Genomic DNA, 20321 nt, shown 5'->3' on the forward strand with positions numbered 1-20321 from the left:
ATTTATTTTTGTTTTCCTGTTCTGACAGGGAATAAGAAAAGTTTAAAATAACAGAGAAGCCCAGGTTGGAAGAGACCTCTGGTAATCTACAGTCCAACCTCCTGTTCGAAGCAGGACCTTCAATAGGGTTTTCCAGGGCCCTGTCAAGCCAAGCCTCGACTGTTTCCAGTGAGAGGAATTCCACCACTTCCGTGGGCAATCCCTTCCAACAATAAAAATAAACCACCGTGAACAACCCTTCCTGAATGCACACAGAATTTCCTCTGAAGAAACTCGTATCCATTGCTTCTCGTCCCATCAATCAATGCCTGTTCTTGTGGAGAGAGTATCTTCTCTGTAACTACCTTTGAAATACTGGGCAATTGATTAAATCACCCTTCCCTTCTCCAGGCTGAGTAAATCCAAGCCCTGCATTCTTTCTTCATATCATAGAACCATAGAATGATTTGGGATGGAAGGGGCCTCAAAGCCCACCCAGTTCCAACCTCCCGCCATGGGCAGGGACATCTCCCACTGCTTCAGGTTGCTCCAAGTCAAATCCAACCTGGCCCTGAACACCTCCAGGGATGAAGCAGCCACAGCTTCCCTGGGTAACCTGGGCCAGGACCTCCCCACCCTCACAGGAGAACATTTCTTTCCAATATCTCATCTAAATCTTCTTCAACACTTCAGACATCTTTGTGGCACTCCAGTGACTCCTCACCAGTTTTTAATTATCCTTGATTTGAGGGAATCAAAAACTGGACACAACTTTTCAAGCATGGCTTAACAAGTGACAAACAAGAGTCTGAAAAACATGCTTCCTGCTCTTTCCAACCCAAGAAACGCTTAGGGAGAGAGCCTTACCCATCCAGTTCTGCTGTCTCTACATAGCAGAGACTGTTTGGTTCTGAGCTCGATAGCAGCAAAATATCAGCCTGGAAAAACAAATAAATAAGCATCAAATAAATCCCGGTCAAGCTTTATACAGGGCTCTCTAGAAACATAGAACAAATATATCTAAAGCACTTACAGGAACGAAAGTATTTTTCGTCAGACGAATGATATCACCAACTTTAATATCTTTCCATTTTGTGTTTTTGAACCTAATATCAAGATAGTTTAATAATTATTACCATTTCATCTAGAACACTATTCACTCTATAAATCTTGAAATACTGAACTTCTCTTAGTACAAAAACATTACATCTTGGTAATGTGGGTTTTTTATTTTTGGAAACTGCAGTTCATTGGGGTTTATAACAAAGCCTACCCCTTTTCTCCCTTCTTCACTTATATAGGAATTTCTGCCTGTCTCTCCAAAGAGGCTGCTCTTAGCACACATTTAGTGCTAGGGAATTAAGTTTAAATCACTCCTTCGGGCACTTCTCTTCCATTCTAATTAGGTTTTCACACAGTACTGAACAAAAAGCTGAACTTTCCCCGTCATATATGCTTTAAGATCTGTTATGAATCTTAGTAACAAGGCAACATACTTGACTCACAAAGTTAAGAAAAGAACGGTACAAACCTTCCATCCTTGATGACTTCGCACGTCCTATTATTAACCTCGTTGTCCATCCTGTGACGAGCCTGAAACCCAGGAGCAGAGAATGTACTCCACACTGCGTATCACAAGTTAAGAACTAAACAATGCTCTTTTCTTTTGCTTTTGGCATTAACCAAACAAGCTTCTTACAATGTCATCCACGAGGTCTTTGAGCGCAGTTATTCCCAGCACCAAGAGTAAGGGCACCAGTGTTGTATACCACGCCAGGGTAGATATCTGGGGAATCGACTAGGAAAGACAAATAACATCAGTTCAGTACAGGATTATCTATTGCGTTCAACGCAGAGACATTTAACAGTGATCTGACTATAATATATGAAAGAAAAACAACATATTAGAGAGAGAATTCTAAGTCAGGTGATGAAGATGAATAAACTCTCTAGGGAGAGTTTGACTGTGCTGCTCTACCTCAGCATCAGCTTCTCTTCAACAATTGTGGTTGCTCATCTTTCTGTTGGCACTTCCAATTCACGAGTGGAACTTAAGGCCATCACGTTTTACAGAGTAAAAGGAACACCTTTTCCTCATGAAGCTCATGAACGCTGCCTAGTCTGTACAAAGCTAACGTATGTCATTCCGGAGGCCTGTTAAGAGGGACTTAGTTTCTGCAGTAGTTCAGATACAGACCCTTACAAAATATCCTATGGTTTCCTGATAGGACAGCACTGAATTGCGTCCTAAGTATTATTCAGCTCAGCAGATTAGCACCTCCAATTTACTTCACAGTTAGAATTTGCTCTGTCTGTCTTACCTGCAGAATGAGAAGAACAAGGAAATAGGAGTTGGCTGCTCGCTTGAACTGCTCAAACAGATTCAGGGGTAAAAAGCTGATGGGGTTGTACTTGTACGTCCTGATTGCATTTCCCTGCAGAGGGAAACCAGATGTTATTCACTACAGCAGACTCCTCTTAAGTGACAAATGCACAAGGTGTATTTTTAGGTAAAGCATTTTACTGGTGAAATCTTTCCTATCAACTGTTAAAGTTGTACCTTTCCTCAATGGCTTAACATGGGTCACTGCCTGAAAGAAACAAGACACAAGAGGTCTGTTTCCCTGACATGAACACACCACAAGCAGCACCTCAGACTCCAGCTTTAGCTGCGCTGAGGACAACGGGGCATTGTACAGTCAGTGTGGAGAGGTTACAGCCTCTCCGCGGGTGGGTGATGCTGTGCATGAGGCACTGCGAGAGGCGCACAGAGAAAGGGAGGAAACCTAAGCACTCTCCTCCCAGGCAACCTCCTCTGTAATGCCATTAGACATTGTCTGCTGACTACATGGTATCACTGTTATGGATATAATCGGTGGCAGGCATCAAACTACAAATAATGAATCAAGATACTGCTAATTAATCTGGATGGACGAGGTCAGATCGAGCAACAGTTAACCCTCACTAACACCAGTCCTTACCTAGCATAAGCAGGAGGGAGTTCCAGGTGAATAGCTCCAGCTGTAGGAGTTTTACATGTTCATATTCATTCACGAGATAACCCAAGCTGCCTCAAGGCGGCTACCTCATACAAGGGAACCACACAAACCAATGCAACGCAGACAAAGCTGGACAGCCCACATGTAACCCTGCAGTCCAAGCTTCTGGTACTTGCAATAACCACCACATGCAAGCACCACAACTTTATCACTTCAAAAACTTTAAAGATTAGGAGCAGGGAAAAAAGCCCCAGTCTTATGTCTTCCTAGAGTCATAGAAGCACACAATGGCACAGGTTCAAAAGGTCCTCAAAGCCTATCCAGTTCCAACCCCTCTGACATGGCAGGGACACCTCCCAGGGCATCAGAGTGCTCAAAGCCCCATCCAGCCCGACCTTTAATACCTCCAGGGATGGGGCAGCCACCACTTCTCTGGGCAACCTGGGACAAGGCCTCCCCACCCTCACAGGAGAACATTTCTCTGTAAGATCTCATCTCAATCTCCCCTCTTTCAGCTGAAAACCATTCCCCCTCTTCCTATCCCTGCATTCCCTGAACAAGAGCCCCGCCCCAGCCTTCCAGTAGCTTCTTTCCATACTGGAAGCTGCTCTAAGGTCTCCCCCTAGAGCCTTCTCTTCTCCAGTCTGAACAATCCCAACTCCTTTGGCCTGTCCTCGTGTGGGAGATGCTCCAGCCTTTGGATCATCCCTGTGGCCTCCTCTGGACTCACTCTAACAGACCTGTGTCCTTCCCGTGGTGACAAATGAAATTAAAATGTCTCTATCATAATTAGGTGGATTTAGAATGACACTATTTAAATGACTAAACACTCCCAAATTTCTATTTTTAAGACTGTCCCTGTCTGGCTTCATCGGGACATCGCTTAATACTACACTGAAGCTTCTTATATGACAGATGATGCCTATCTGGATGTTTGCAACAGCTGTCATTGAGCAGACAAAACTCTAGGAATCAGAAACCAAGCATACTCAGTCCATGTCTTCTTAAACATATCTCTTGCTACCTTGATTTTCCATTCATAAACCCAAGCCAGTTATGCTGGCAATCCTAAGAAGGTGTTAATTGTGGCTTTTACACTGATCAGAAGTGGCTGGAGAGCTCTTATTTAGGTTAACTAAGTTTCCCCTGACAAGTCCTATCAGCAGGTAACTGAGACAAAGGAAGCTCACTGCGTATTTGCTTTTTTTGAAGCACAGGAATATCGTTCTCTTGAACTGGGGCTGTTCATAGAAGCGGTGATCGTTCACTTTAACTTGCCAGCTGCAGTCTGGAAGAGACAAGGGAAAATGAGTCAACATTGATTGTTGCAAACACGAGGGAACAGATCTGCCCGTTCAGGTTTGCTCTCAAACACTGTCTTTTAAATATTCTTGCAGCTGAAACAAGACTGGTATCTGCTTTTTAGTTCGTAGTCTAAAAAAAGGTTTTAAAGAAGTTTGCGGGCTCTTTGTCTTTATTAACAATTAAAATAAAAGCTAAGGTAGGAAGAAGCATTGATGAAAGATTTGGAAAGTCTACAAGGAACTGAAAACCTATCAGTGTGACATTTATTCGTGTTAAATTCCCTTCTTTCCCCTCTCTTGCTTTGCTTTTGTTACACTTGAGAGGCACTAAGCACCCAAACAGGGTTTCTCGGTCTTTCTAGAAATGAGAAGGTCCACTCAGCTTTTGAAAAATTGTTATTTCATGCAACCACACTGTGCAACGTTTTTCAGACTTGCTAACAATCCATTAATCTCCACCCTAAGGTCCCTGTCATTACTCTAAGCCCTACGAAGCCCACCTCTAAATGGGGTTCATCAGGACAGGCATAGCTTTTGGCCAACGACTGCCAGAATTACTCCTGCTGTCATTTTCCATACCCGGCCCACACTGAAGAACTCATCCACGAGGCTGTTAAGCCAGCTCCCAGGAGTGCTTTGCCTGCCTGGGAAGGAGAAGGCAGATGGTATTTTGAAATCCAGCTTTCCTGACTTGTTGGCCAAGTATAACCCCCTTTTGGCATCCAGTGGGAGCTACAAGGCCTTTGGAGGGCAGAATCAAAACTCATCTCCCTGATTTCGGACTCCCTCCAGTTCACCAGGATAAAGGAAAAAGCATAGCACACTTTATAAAAGAAACTGAAAGTGCAAGAGGTCCAGTTTCAGTCTTGTTTCTCTCTTTTTTTCTTTTGCCTTGTGCTTATACTGGGCCACAAAGCAAACTTGAGTACTATGTCTATGAAACAAAGTATCTGGAGAAAAAAAAAAAAAGAGGCAGCAGTGCGAGAAGAGATTTAGATTGGAGATTAGGAAAAATTCCTTCATGGAAAGGGCTGTCAAGCTCTGGCAGAGGTGGTGGAGTGTCCATCACTGGAAGATTTAAAATCCACATGGATGTGGTGCGTAGGGACAGGGTTCAGTGGTAGGGTTGGCCGTGCTGGGTTTACGGTTGTACTCATCGACCTTAAAGGCCTTTTCCAACAGAAACAATTCTGAGATCCTGGGGGGAGAGAACTCGTGAAAATCTGAGAAGCTAAGTAAACTGGATTTATTCTATAGACTATTACTTCAGTAATCATAAAACCTCCTCAAAACTAACCATGTAACAGGCAGTGATAAAATGATAGGTGATCAACTGTTCCCTATTGCCACACAAACAGGAAGGAATCTATACATAGTAAACAGGCAGCAATTAATTAAAAATAACTCACATTGCAACATCGAAAAAGAAGGTATTCAGGGGAATTACAGAACTCTCTAGGACAGAGGTTAAGGACAGGGATGTCTAAACCTGCTGAAGATCCCTCCCAGTTCTGCTCCTACGCTGGCGGCAGCACACAGCCTGCACCCAACAGGTTTATTTGAACTCCGCCTGCCCACCTTACCTTTCCATGATCCTGGAAAGAAGGGAACTCACAAGGCTGCAAAATCAGCACTGAGGCTGAAATCTGGTCTGTGCAAGACTTAGAAAGCATAAATACACCCAAATCAACCACCTGAACACAGTGAATCGGCTGCTGCTGCTGCAGTTACAGATGGCGGGGAAGACGGGTATCCAAGTTCTATGTGAACAGCTCTCAGACCCCAGGCTATGTTCATCAAGGGCCCTCATTAAGATGAGCTCACCATGCAGATCATTAGCTTTATGCAATAAACAGTGGCATAGAACCCCGGCTGCAGATTGGAATGAAGCTGATTTTCGCTCTGACAGTGGTTAAACTGAATTACCATCAATTACTCCTCTGCTGATCCAGACAGGCCACTCTAAATCCTTCCTAACAACAATCAAACTGACCCACGTGCAGCTCAGCCTCTGTGCTCAGCACCACTTGCTGCCCAAATCAAGTTTCTGCCATGCCGTTACCTTTTTTCAATGGATCACAGCTCCCCTTGGTATCTCCATTGATTTGGTTTTGTTCTGGTTCAACTGCAGGCTGCCGACTGTCCAACTCGTCCTCCGTTTCATCATCGCTGTACGGTACCACCTCGTCATTAGGCTGGGAATCCTCGTCGAAGGTGGTTTCCGAATCCCTCTCCGAGATCATGCTGCTAGTGCCCTGTAAGCATTATGTACCAGTTAGGGAAAGGCATTAACACAGCAAGCGCTGCAAATCACATCTTCGTAATTGTACCCTGTTGATGACGGCCACCGAAAGCCACATTTGGAACTAGTTTTCCTGGAACAGTGTAGAGTCTGGGCTGGGTTTTGAAGCACAAACAAAGTCAAATCCTTCCTTACCTTTCTGCTCCGTAATTACATGAGCTCATCCCATAGACTAAGGTACACCTTGTGCTCGTAACACAGCGTACTGTGAGTGGGACACACGAATTATGAAGCCTGCAAATACCCAACTCCCAGTGGCCATTACAACCCCCCTGCCATGGGCAAGGACCCCTTCCATGGCATTAGGTTGCCCAAAGCTCATCCAACCTGGCCTTGAACAACTCCAGGGATGGGGCAGCCAACACTGCTCTGAGCAACCTGGGACAGGGCCTCACTGCCCCTACAACAAAACATTTCTCCCTGAGATCTTATCTCAGCCTCCCCTCTTTCAGCTGAAAACCGTTCCCTCTCATCCTGTCCCTGCACTCCCTGATCAAGAGGCCCACCCCAACTTTCTGGAGCCCCTTTCTGTACTGGAAACTGCTCTAAGGTCTCCTCACAGTCTTCTCTTCTCCAGGCTGAACAACCACAGCTCTCTCAGCCTGGCCCCGTGTGGGAAGTGCTCCAGCCCTTGGATCATCTCCTCTGGACTCACTCTAACAGATCCATGTCATTTTTGTGTTGTAGTTTCTTCTTACAGTTTCTACAGCTCTGCTGCTATAGACAGTGTCTGGTTAAGAGCTTGTAAACAAAATCTAGAAACCCTCCACTCGGGTGGAACTCCCCTCCAGCCAGCACCTACATATAACCCCTGCACCCTTCCTAGGTGGTCATCACTGCCCAGTCAGTAGCCTTGCTGGGTGTGCTGGTATTTCAATAACAGAGCCAGCACAAGGGTTCAGGCCATTCAGACAAGTGCATCTTCTTCGTCTGACTGTGCGATACCCAAATTTATTGTACTGGAAGCTTAAATTCCCTGCACTTGTTTCCATAGATCAACCATTCTGTCCTGTCTGTGCTGGGAATCAGAACAACTGTATGGAAATGAAAAGCCATGAAGAGAGGAAGGGGCTCCATCACCTGAGCCATTTCTGCCAGGACCTCGAGGGCCACCCACAAGCCTCTCTGGCCCCAGTCAGCCTCTCACCAGCCCCACCGCACTCATAGGACCAAAAGCCACAGTTTGACTCAGCCCACAGTCCCTGTCTGAGCTTCATCAGAGGAGGGCTGGTCTCCACCTGAGCCTTGGCCATCTCCATGCTCCTTTCAGCTTTGCCTCGACACTGTGGACCTCTCTGGCTATCGCTGAGCCTGATCCCAACTCTTGAATCTCACAGCTTGACCCTGGATCCACCTCATCACCATGGCACTGCTTTATGGCCTTGGACTCTGGTTGGATCACTGTCTGGAGGTGATCCATCTGCCCTTGGGGAGTAGCCCTGCTCTTGCTGCTCCCTGGCAACTCCAAAATAAATCCAAGTTAAAGGATCGCTGAAGCCAAGTAACGTGCACAGTAGCTCATCCCTGTCTGTTGACCCATCCTGCAAGGAAAGCCTGGTGTTGCGAAGGAAGACCAGCGCATGCACCCTGTACACTGCTGGTAACAAACCCAGCAGGCACCAGTGCTGACACCAAGCCCTCTCAATACCCACCTCTGCTTCTATTTTTGCAAAGCTTAATTGTCTCCTGCCCTTAATATTGCTTATAAGAGAGAGATAAATATTCCATGAGCACTTAATATGCTACTCAGATGACAGGGCTGCTGGCTGGGAGCCCAAAGTGTGCAACGCTCCCAAGCCACAGCACGGCAGTGCCCGCCCAGCATGCAGGCTTGTGTGCCAGGACTCTTAAACCAAAATCACTAGGCAACACAGGAATGCCCAGTTTGATCTAATATGAATTAATAACCAGGGCCCACTCAGGCTGCCATAGGCTGCTTACTGACACAGTGAGTCAGGAATATGACAGCTAGTCACCAACACAGTTGGGAACCTGAAACGTTTGTGAAAAGATCATTTGTTTTCCTAGAGGGCCCTAAAGTTAAGGAATTCATAGCATCATAGAACCACAGAATGGCTTGGGTTGGAAGGGACCTCACAGCCCATCCAGTTCCACACCACTGCCATGGGCAGGGACACCTCCCACTGGATCCGGTTGCTCCAAGCCTCATACAGCCTGTCTTTGAACACCTCTAGGGATGGGGCAGCCAATACTTCCCTGGGCTACCCGGGCCAGGGCTTCACCACCCTCACAGAAAAACATTTTTCCCAAAGACCTCATCTCAATCTCCCCTCTTTCAGTTTCAATCTGTTCTCCTTGTTCTAGCCCTGCACTCCCTGATCAAGAGCCCCTCCCCAACTTTCCTGGAGCCCCTTTCCATACTGGAAGCTGCTCTAAGGTCTTCCCCCAGAGCCTTCACTTCTCCAGGCTTAACAACCTCAACTCTCTCAGCCTGGCCTTGTATGAGAGGTGCTCCAGCCCCCGGATCATCTCTGTGGCCTCTGGACCCTCTCTAACTGATCCATGTCCTCCCTGTGCTGAGGCCTCCACAACAGGATGTAGGGCTCCAGGTGGGGTCTTACCAGAGCAGAGCGGAGGGGCAGAATCCCCTCCATCACCCTGCTGGTCCCTCTGCTTTGGGTGCAGCCTAGGATAAGGTTGGCCATTCACCTCAAGATGTAGGAGATTCAACTCAAACTCAGGCACCTGAATACCTCACTGTGATATTTTGGTTTATTTCTTGTCATTTTACCACTTATGTTGTTTCTCGACTATGACTCCATTCCCACAAAATCTTGTATTTCACCTGATACAGAAAGGACTAGACACTTGAACCAAAAATTATCTCCAGAGCAACGTGCACATTAACAGCTTAACGCACAGGGCCAAGACAACCTGCACTGACTGTTACAGGAACCAGTCCATGATGAAACCCACATGTGGCCAGCGCTGGCCATACAGCCCTTGCCGAGCACAGTGCCTCGCCATGTGGTTGCCCGATCCATGTCAGGGCTCACAGACCCTCAAGTTACACCAAGGGTTTGTTCCCTTATGTTTTTAATCCCAAATCATCTGAATGTTAAACAAAGTCCTTTTAGAGCAGGATGTAATGCTCAATTCCTCTTTGAAATATATATAAAATATACGTGACTGAAGAAGCCCCACAGGACTGAGGACTCTGCCCCACCCTTACCTTTCATGGCATGGCTGGAGGGGAAGAGTTGACGACCCTTACATGCATAGTCCTTAAAATTAAAACCACCACCAGATCTTTGAATTGCTCTCACTCTAAGAACAAAACCAAAAGAGGCTCATACCCCTGGCACACAAGAGTTTCAGCCTTTACTGTATCAATCTTGACCTATTAAATGTTTAATGATTAATGAACTAATTAATCATGTAGAGGGTTAGATGTCCAAAACACACATTTTTTTTTTTCTATTAGAGATGCACAGCTCAATGGAAACAGCTAAAACACAATCAGGAGCAGTTTGCAGTGCCAGCTGGGAATGGCAGGGACAGTGGTGTGTTGGGGAAAGTTCAAATTAATCGTGCTCGCTTCTCCTCCTCCAAGAACTGAACTGCCAACTGGAAAACTCCACTAATAGATAGCTCATTAACTGTTACCTGCTGGCAGCATCATTCTGTCTGCAGAGCTGCTCTGTGCTGCAGGAGACAAAATTGCACACAGGCCAGGTTTCAGGCAGCATTTACTAACACCGGCACCATGAGATGCAGTGGCCACTACCTCTACATCCCAAAACCTCATCACTAACATAAAATGTGCTTGACAACCCTTTCAGTGAAGAAATTTTCCCTAATATCTGATCTAACCCTCTCCTGCTGCAAATCGAGGCCGTTTCCTCTCGCTCTATCACCTGTTACTTGGGAGAAGAGGCAGCAGAAATGTGGGAGGAAGAGGCAGCTGCTACTGATTTTGGCAGTGGTCACTATTCTGAAAAAAAGCAAAATTAGGGAAAAAAAAAATGCTGGAAAGGCCCTGCCACGCAATAGAAACAAACTATTTTCGAAGAATGTTGAAATAAAATAAAAGCAATGGTCTGTTCTTAAAAGGATTTGCTCTTTGAGGAGAGACAATTTCTTACGTTTGCGTGCACTGCTTGCCTTCAGACTTGAGCTGCAACAACAATCGCTTAGAAAATGGTCAAAAATGGGTTTGGTTTGTGGTAGCCAAGGGTAAAACTGTTTCAAACAAGATGGCACCTGCTTTTCCTGTTTCACAGTACTAGAAGTTGAAATGAATGCTGCTTTTACAGATCCTGGATTGACTGGACTAATAAAAAAGTTACAGATAAAGTGGCCTCAGAAATCTCTTTGAAGGCACCACCTCTCACATCAAGCTTAGATTCAGCCAGTAATCTCAGAGAATTAAGCTGATCCAACAGCAGCATTGGTGTATGAGGAGGTAAAGGATGCAAAAATGGTATTAAATGCAAGTTTAATTATAGCTGCCCATGTTTATTTACTAAAAGGTCAGAAAACTCAGGTGCAAATTCCACAGTGGTTGGGTCACCCAGCTCTTGTGGCTGCTCGTGCCCTGGGGCAGGCACCAGCTAATTGGGAATAACTTCAACCTCATAAAAAAACATTTACTGCTTGTGTTTGAAGGCTGAAAGCAACAAAGAGTGATCTTATTCTCCATTCTCTTCTGAAGAGGTCCTGCTGCAAGAACTTCGGGTCACAGGGAACACAGCTTTAATGTTGCAAAGTGGAGCCACTCAGAGGCCCTAAAAGAAAGTTACAGACCCATCTAGAACAGGCACATGCACAGTAAAAGAATTAAAATGCTACTAAATTTGTGATTGTTATTTATTGTGGATATAAAAATCTATGGTGTGATGCAGAACAAGCTTAACAATTCCATACCTGTCGGTCCCTTTGCAGCACGCACACAGCTTACAGCCTGCTGTTGCTTCTTTTGCACCTTGTTCTGCACAACAACCTCATGCACTTGGGTGGTGCCTAGCACAACCACCTCTCAAACCCTGCCACAGACCGTCGTTCTAGAGCATAACAAACAGTTCAAGCAAGAGTCATAAACCAAATTCTAACAACACAAAAAGCCAGCTCAGAGAGACCTTTCTGAGATACTTGAAATCTCCAGAGTTAAAATAGGACAAGTATGCCACATCAGGTAGTTTCACTGATACTTAACTATGTATTAAAAATAGTACACCAATGAAAAGCCTGCTTCCTAACAACGTATCTAAATACAAAGTTCTCAGGCTGCACAGTGTTGTGAAACAAGGAAATGCATTTTACCAAGCTGACTGGGAAAGTCCTCTCCAATAAACAGCAAACTTGGTGTCATAAAACACAGGAACACCGATGTCCTGTTTAGGCAAATAGGAATGTATTTCATTCTCACCAGGGAAACATTTTAAAGCCAGTATCCTACCTGGAGCTCCAACAATGAACTGGTCAGATCAGACCTGTCTCTTTGTCAGCAGCAATAGGGTAACAGGAAAAAACTCAATAATTTTACAGTTCTCCATTCAGGAAGTGATCAGACAAGGGGAAACAGTCTTAAGTTTAAAAGGGGAGAGAGATGAGATGAGATGAGATGAGATGAGATGAGATGAGATGAGATGAGATGAGATGAGATGAGATGAGAAGAGAAGAGAAGAGAAGAGAAGAGAAGAGAAGAGAAGAGAAGAGAAGAGAAGAGAAGAGAAGAGAAGAGAAGAGAAGAGAAGAGAAGAGAAGAGAAGAGAAGAGAAGAGAAGTTTTCCTGTGAGGGTGGGAAGTCCCTGGCACAGGCTGCCCAGAGAAGTTGTGGCTGCCCCATCCATGGAGGTGTTCAAGTCCATGTTGGAAGGGGCTTTGAAATCCCTTCCAACACAAACCGTTTCACAGTTCTATGATTACAAATCTCAAAAGCAGCATTACCTCAGGAAACTCAGCAGTACGTCTCCCAGCCTGATAATCACCACGCTGGTTACGTGGGCTCAGCTAGTGCTTCCACAGCTCCGACTTGCTGTTCAGTCCTCACAAGCAGCGGTCAGAGCTGAAGTGCTTCGATATTGCATTTCTGTTCTCACCTCAGTGATCCCAGCCAAACGCTTTAACAGAATATCGTCCTTCATTAAAAATGTATTAATCAGCTAATCTCACTGTGAAAAGCTTCTACAAGGCACCAGGCAAATACAAAACCAGATTTGCTTCCAAAATATGAGACTGATCACACATTACTCCAGACAGATATGACACTTTACTAGTAACGATTGTTTGGACAGTATCTGCTCAACAACTCAAACCTTTTGGCTAATCTCAATGACATTTTAAGAAATAAAAGAGTAGTTACCTTTTGCATGGATCAGCACAAGGAAATAAGCTCCACTCCATACTGTACCAAACTTTGGTTAGATTGCCATGCAGATTACACGCTTTAAGCTCATCAATCTATATAGCTACTTCATACATAACAACTTCATTGAATGACCACTTTAAAGTAGTTGAACCCCCCAAAATTACACCGATCAGTCATTTGTTCTGAAACACTGATTCTCGCATGCATCCTTCAGTGTGCCAAAACCGTGGCAAAGCCCAGTTCCTGAGATGCCTTGGAGAAAGGCAACTCAAGAATTCAGAGCTACTTTACCTCAGCTACGACAGAGCTCTTGCTAATCTGAGGCAGTCCCCATCACACACCATCAACGCAGCACATGAGATGAGGGGCAAACTGAAATCCAAAGCCGAAGCCTCCACTCCTCCAGGCCAACCAAGCACACTTTGCACTAGGCAAAACCCAATAGCTTGTGATTCAGAACGTATCACGCATGGTGTGTGCCCTTTAGCACCATCCTACATGCTCCCAGTGACTACTGGAATCAGCATGGCCTGGTGCTTAGTACAGCAGGCTCTGCCCAGACGTCACAGTGAAGTTCCTCGTGGCTGGTCGAGAGGCACACCCCAGCTCCCAGAGCTGCTCCAGGACAATAGAACTCCTGAATACTTATACCGTGCACTGCAAACGGCTCAGCCTACAGCCACACCACTCCAGTGGAAATACATCTGAGCCAAGGAGTCTGACAGGGTTCCCACAGCTCAGCAATTCCACCTACAGCACAGACATCCCGGGCCAGGCATGCTGTCCTGAAATATGTACACTCAAACCACGCTTGTGAGTGTATGCTGGTCAGAACTGAGGTAGTAAACAACTCTTGACCTCAGACACCTCCTTCACTGCCCTGCAATCCTGGAGAATGTTCCCACCCTGAAACTGCCAACACGCCTAACATGAGATGACTCACAATTCCCACCAAAAAAAGGGGAAAATTCAAGCAATTGAAGTATGGCTACGGATAAAACGCTCACAGTGAAGTGGTGCCCCTGCAATCCCAGGACACCAAAACACACATCATACCTGACAAGTCCAAGATCCTCACCACACAGCTGAACCACAACAGACTCCAACAGCACTTTCGGAGACTCCAGCCGTCCCCGCAACATGAGAAGTCCTTGGGGAACCTGTTTTGTCAGTAACAGGGCTCCCATGAGTCAGCTTGGCTGTATCACCTACTGCCATGCTCACGCAGCCCAGACAGTGGATGGAGAGCTGTGTGTACACGGCTCTGCGCTGTGGCACTGTAAGACCACAGTGCCTCACTCAAAACTCTAACATCATATCTCTCAACTCATCTGTGCTGGAAGTGGGAAAAGAGAAGTGCCATAACTGTGTGGAATGAGGATGCTGGAGAAATGAGGACATAAGCAAACTTGATCTGTTATTTCCCACTGAAGAAACAAACTGCTCTGGCAAAACATGTGTACTGGGATGACATTATTCTGCCTGGGCACAGTCCTGGGAGACGGCTACAGTGTCTCTTCCAGCTTACGCTACACCTGGAAATACATACTCAGCCTCACACAATGCACCAAGGGCAGCCACCCATTTAAAAAGGCGTTTCCAAGTAGTGGTACCTTTCTGACTCCAAGAATGGAGGACATACCGAACGGGGCTACCTCCAGCTCCAAGAGATTTTGTTACTGGCATCGTACACAGCCAGCCTTGTAATATCCACAGATCTTTCTTTTCCGAGGAACTAACTCCAGTCCCTCCTTGGATGCCATAATGACACTAATTACCTGAATCATCAGGAGGTAAAGTGGAAGACTTTGGTGAAATGTGGTGAAACACTTCCTCCAAAGCTATTCCTTTCAAACTAGGCTGAAGGGAAGCGATGTGTTCTCCAATGAACACACTGAAGACCTAGACAAAGATGCTGAGGCACCGAAACACTAACCCCCGCCCTGGAAAGAGGAGATTGGGAAGAGGAAGAACAGTTCTGTAATGTTGACAGATACCCAAGACCGATCCTGGAGAAAAAATCCCACAATATCAGCGGAATAAAATGAAAACATGGGAGATGCCAGCTTCCAAATGGCTTCACTCCTAATGATTCTCACCTCAGTTCTGCATAGCCGCACTAACTAGAGGAAAGCAGCTCATTTAAAAAAAAAAAACACCCTTTCCTCATAGAGGAAGCACTAGAATTAAACTAGTGGCTTTTGTGCACTCACCAATACAGCTACCTCTTGACATTTTAGGATCACTGTCTGAAAATGAATACGAAGGACATTCCAACAGAAGGGCATTGATCAGTATGAGCCAACAACACTCTGCACCAGGAAGAGATTAGCTTCTCACCAGCAATTTAACAGAAAATACCAAGACCCAAAGCCTTCAGTCCCAGCTGCCTGAGGCTACATGAGGATGGCTGAAGATGGGCCACTTGCAGAAACAAACCAATGCTTTTGCCCGTTATCTGCATCAGGATTTTTCATTAACAGATATGCAGGTTCTCCATCATTTAAAGTCCAAGTCAAGACAAGTTATCTCTGCAAGAGATAATAAAGCAGTAACCTTTGTTCAAGCTGCAGGTTCTGGAGGGTGTTCATCCTGCTTCTACCGAGATCATTATGTTGCCTCTCAAGGTCCATGCGCTAGACCAGCTGTGAGAAATAAAGGTCACTTTTTACTACCAAGGCTGGAGGTTACATAGTAATGCATCTTTTTGGTCAGCATCACACACCGACACTGAAGGTATTCTCCTAAACTGACCTTTATCCATTGCTATTTGTGCCTGACCAAGAGGCTGCATTACAGAGAGAGCTCGGAACACCTCTGCCGTCGGTGCACAGACCACTGGCCAATCAGGAAGGATCCCCTGCACCAGGCTTTAAATCAGGCTCCGTCTGTAAGGAAACAGTGTTAGGAAATGGTTTCTGGGGCTGACTTCCACCTCATGAGATTACATTCATGCAGCAACAAAAGGGAATTTATTTTCAGCCAGCAGTGGTGTTAACCTGCCTTGCAAAGCTTTCACATAAAGAGACTTCTGGTTAGTTCTCCAAACCCTCTCATGCCACCTCCTCTTCCTCCCCTCAGGCAGAAAGTCATTTTGGCAACCAAACTGATTCTTTCTCTGATTTGATTCTTCTATGCTGTTTATTCCCCCCCTTTATTTTCTTTTAGACTTTCTGTTTGTTTTACACTTCCCTGTGCATTCTGTAAGCAAAAGCATCCATGAACTTGCCGAAATGTCCCCTTCTGCCGCCAGATTAAAATTATATTTCTAATTTATATAAGAACACGCGAGGAAAAACCCTCTACCCATCACAGGATACTTTTGTAAGCTTGCCAAAAGGCAAAGGTGCAGCAGCAGCACTCTGCCACAGAGCATGGCATCTCCAAAGCAGAGCTGGAGCTAACACACCATGGGTCCCCAAGGGATAAAGTCAGAACCATGTTTTTCACCCCTGACAGGTACAGAAATACAGTGAGGTTAAGCGATTTGCCTAAGGCCACACGGTGAGTCCAAGGCAGAGCTAGGGTTTGGTTTCAGAGACTCCTGGCTAATGTTCTGCATGCAATTATGTCTGCACAAAGCATTTCATTTAACAGAGGCCAGATAAAGGAAACAGCCAAGGAACATCAAACCCCTTTGTAACTAAAGCAAAATCAAACAACCCCCTGCCCATATTTAAGTGCAGATAGCACGGTACACTCAGGCCCAAAATGATTACCTATGCCACCAAAATAAAAGCCAAGACAACCAAAGAGCACGGGAAATCAGTCCTAGCTAATTTAAATAGAGGGCTTCAATGCAAAGCGAGCCAGTGGCTTTCTAAGTTCACCACGGCAGATTGCCTGGGACTAGAACATTCACAGGCTGTCTCATCAGGGAAAATTAAATTAAGAGAACGTTTAGAAGTTGCCAAAAATAATCTTTATGATACCTACAAGATAACAAAGACCCAAATACAGACACAAAAGCAACACCACTCTAGCATCAGCATCAGTAACAACAATGCAGAAGATGACAAGGAAAACTGCAGAGTGGCCAAACACCATTCCACACCTGAACAGGCTTTGAAGAGAAAGACCAATAAAAGCCAGAATCAAGGAGACAATGGTGAGCACACCTGAGCTGCTACCGACCCTGGTGCCAGGAGTTAAAGCCAAGGGACGTCAGCAGTGGTTACTGAGGCAGGGACTGCAAAGAACCTGGCTGGCTACAGTCCTGCTGGCTCACCCAACGCGCTCCTCAGCCGTTTGCATCCAGACCCCCACCGCACAAGGAAGATAAAGGCACCGCACAGATACTCACTCCCAGAAACTATGTATTGCCAGAAGCTCCCTGTACAGTGTGCCTTCGGTTCCAAACGCTTCTGCTGATGTTCAAGGCAAAACACTTCATTAGCTGCTCTGCTGAAGACACTGCCACTCAAACTCTCCACGAAGTGATGCTGTTTAAGCTACAGGCACACAACAATGGGAAACATGACTGACATTGATGTTTTGGGTGGTAACAAAACACTTTTCACCTCCCCAGGGAGTGACCAATCTCACAAATAACTTTTCCAGTATTTTCTGTGGCAGAATTACAACAGTTCCTTAACACAGACACCTCTCACAGCTCTACAGGCTGCACAAACACTAATGAGCAGTCACCCACAGCCATGGGAGTTGTTTTCTTCCTTTATAGATATGGCAGGGGGGAAGGAAAAAGAGGGGGAAAACCAGGAGCAGAGCAACCAGCTCAGGGACAGCAGGTGAGTCAGTGTGCCAAGCCTCATCTCCCAGAAAAGGCTTCTTCTCTCCTTAACCCAAAGTTCCAGGCTGGGGAGACTCTGCTAAGGTCGACAGTGAAGCGATGCACATCTTTTTGGGTGGGAAGAGCAGGAATCAAACCAATGCAAGGCTGGACCGGGAGAGGGGAGCACGGCTCCCCCGGCAGCAGCCCTCGTCTCTGTGTGTGGATTTAATTGCTTAAATATTCCTCGTGCTGCCTGGCAAGGGGGGAAAAGGCACGAAATGCCTTTAGAGAAAAAGCGCCCTTTACCAGGCCTGGGCAACGCGAAGCAGTAACCTTCATCGATCGTGTGCAGACAGACAGGTGCTGGGACAGGATGTATTTCCCACTTACATGCACCTGTATCGACTTTCCCAGAAATGTTATGCATATTCTACTACTTCCCAAGGACTAATTTAATGTTGTTATGAGCTTCATAGCAGTCAGAGCTCTTGCTCATCTGGAGCTGGCTCCAGCTCTCAGCTTGACCGTGATGTGAGACCGGGAGAGCCTGCAAACAGAGAGGGTTCCCGAGGACACCTCTGCTCGGCGCAGAGCAGGCGGAACACAAGGCATCGCCATCCCCAACGCACGAGCAGCGTCTGGAAAAACACTGAAAGAAAACGCTCTGTCAGAGGGACACTGTGCCTAACTTTCACAGAAAACCCACTGAACTCCAGCTGAAATCAAAACATTCCACTTTTTGTAACAGTAACTCCTGCCCGTGTCACCCCGGGGGGACCGGCTCGGCCCCGAGAGCTGCCCCGGGGACCCGCCGCAGGGGCTCCGCCCGACGCCGGCCCCGCGGGGAGCAGCTCCGCTCCCCGCCCCGCCCGCTCCCGCTCCCGCAGCACCTGTGGGCGCGGGTCCCGCCGCGCGATCGCTCCGCGCTCCTCGGGCGCCGCCGACGGCCCCGCGCCGCCCCGCCTCCCGCAGCCGCCGTCCGACCGGACAGACGGGTTCCCCCGGTCAGAGCCGCGCAGGGGAGGGGCCGCCTCCGTCCTTCGCCCCGGCCCAGCCCCATCCCAGCTCCATTCCCAGACCCTGCTCCTGCTGTTGCTCCAGCTCCGTTCCCAGCTCCAGCCCCGTCCCAGCCTCACCCCGCCCCATCCGCGCCCCACGAGGGGGACGCGCGGTTGCCCCGCGGGGGCTGCGGAGGGAGCGGGGCGGGCGGGCGCGGGCGGGGCTGCTCCGCACTCGCTCTGCCCTCGCTCTGCGCCGGGGCCGCTGGGGAGATGCTTCCGCGGCGCTCGGGCGCGTTCGTGCCGGGCCACCCCAGCAGTGTGTGTCTGGAGAGGGGAACGGAGCTAGGGAGCAGCTGAGGGACATGGGTGGGGTTCAGTCTGGAGAAGAGGAGGCTGAGGGCAGACCTCATCGCTCTCTGCAGCTCCTGAAAGTAGGTTGTGGAGAGGTGGGTGCTGGGCTCTGCTCCCAAGTGACAAGGGATGAGAGGAAATGGCTTCAAGTAGCAACAGGGGTGACTTAGATTGGAGATTAGAAAATGTTCCTTCGTGGAAGGGGTTGCCAAGCCCTGGCAGAGGCTGCCCAAGGCAGTGGAATCCCCACCGCTGGAGTTCAAACTGTGTGGATGTGGTGCTTGGGGACAGGGTTCAGCGGTGGAGTTGGCAGTGCTGAGTTTACAGTTGGACTCGATCTTAAAGGCCCTTTCCAACCAAAAGGATACTGTGAAGGCTTCTGAAACATTATGGGAGGAAGAGGAGGCAGCCCCAGGCCTCATCCCTGTCGCCGAAGGCCAGACTCTGGCTGAATGAATGTCGCTTCAAGCCTGCGTTGAGGCTGCCTGTTCCCAGCTCCATTGCTTTCTGCCCCGGAATGGCTGACAGGACCCACCTCCGTACCAACAGGGCTGGGGCCAGGGCTACTGCCATCTGTTTGCCTCCCTGCCATGCACAGGAGATGCGGCCCACCTGGCACAAGCTACAGCTGTAGAGTCTTACAGAGGAAACCAAGCAAGAGGTACAGGATTTTAACCTTTAAGCCTCTGTAAGAGATCAGAATCGACTCCTGGGTCCCAAGTCCATTTAAGGAAGGACTGGAGAGCTGGAGGATGCTCAGACATGACATTGTTAACACTTGAGACAGATAGGTCTGCTTATTAATTAATGAATGGTTACGTTTAGGGTTGACAGCAGTGCTGTTCTGCTATATGCTGTCTCTGTTTGCCATTCTCTTCACTGTATTTTTCTTCTTTAAGGCTGCAGCATAATGCATGTGAACATCTCAGGAACGTAATGGGAACTCATCAGAGGAATGTGACAAGCTCCGAAAGCAAGTTTTAACTCGGTGAGTTTTTGTAAGCCTTGGTATGTGGTCTTGGATGCTGCTGAACTTGTTTCCCTGACCTGCAGTCTGGAGATAAGGAGGTTTGGCAGTTTGTGTCCTGGATCAAGTCTCCATGTTTCAAAGGAGTCCCCCTTGTTTTGCTGCCACACACACCCACAGACACACACTCACTCTGTGTCTGCATCCGTTTGGCAGCTCTGACAGCCATCGTCATTGCAGGAGGTGTCCAGGAGCAAACAGCACTACCAGCCTACTGCTCCTGGCACTTTGACCTCCATGTACACTGCTGCACACAGGAGAGAGAGCCCCTTGCCCAGGAAAGTGTTTTGAAATG

The 20321-nt window shown here is 47.2% G+C and overlaps 1 protein-coding gene across 2 annotated transcripts in view; it reads right to left on the bottom strand.

Annotated features, from left to right (window-relative positions):
- ATP8B1 (ATPase phospholipid transporting 8B1) overlaps window positions 1-18619 on the bottom strand; it is a 35977-nt gene extending 17358 nt beyond the window's left edge. The window contains exons 1-8 of one of the 2 annotated variants that reach the window (XM_069879996.1): window positions 18538-18619; window positions 6345-6537; window positions 4169-4266; window positions 2301-2414; window positions 1679-1777; window positions 1511-1572; window positions 1013-1085; window positions 847-917 (exon numbers count right to left, since the gene is read on the bottom strand). In XM_069879996.1, the coding sequence (XP_069736097.1) occupies window positions 847-917; window positions 1013-1085; window positions 1511-1572; window positions 1679-1777; window positions 2301-2414; window positions 4169-4266; window positions 6345-6525 (698 nt within the window). In that variant the 5' untranslated portion in view covers window positions 6526-6537; window positions 18538-18619. Of the gene's footprint in view, window positions 1-846; window positions 918-1012; window positions 1086-1510; window positions 1573-1678; window positions 1778-2300; window positions 2415-4168; window positions 4267-6344; window positions 6538-18043; window positions 18153-18537 lie in introns of those variants that run through there. The other variant, XM_069879997.1, reaches the window with a different exon arrangement.
- Window positions 18620-20321: the final 1702 nt, after the last annotated feature.

This window comes from Phaenicophaeus curvirostris, chromosome Z, assembly GCF_032191515.1.
Source record: "Phaenicophaeus curvirostris isolate KB17595 chromosome Z, BPBGC_Pcur_1.0, whole genome shotgun sequence".
NCBI lineage: Eukaryota > Metazoa > Chordata > Aves > Cuculiformes > Cuculidae > Phaenicophaeus > Phaenicophaeus curvirostris.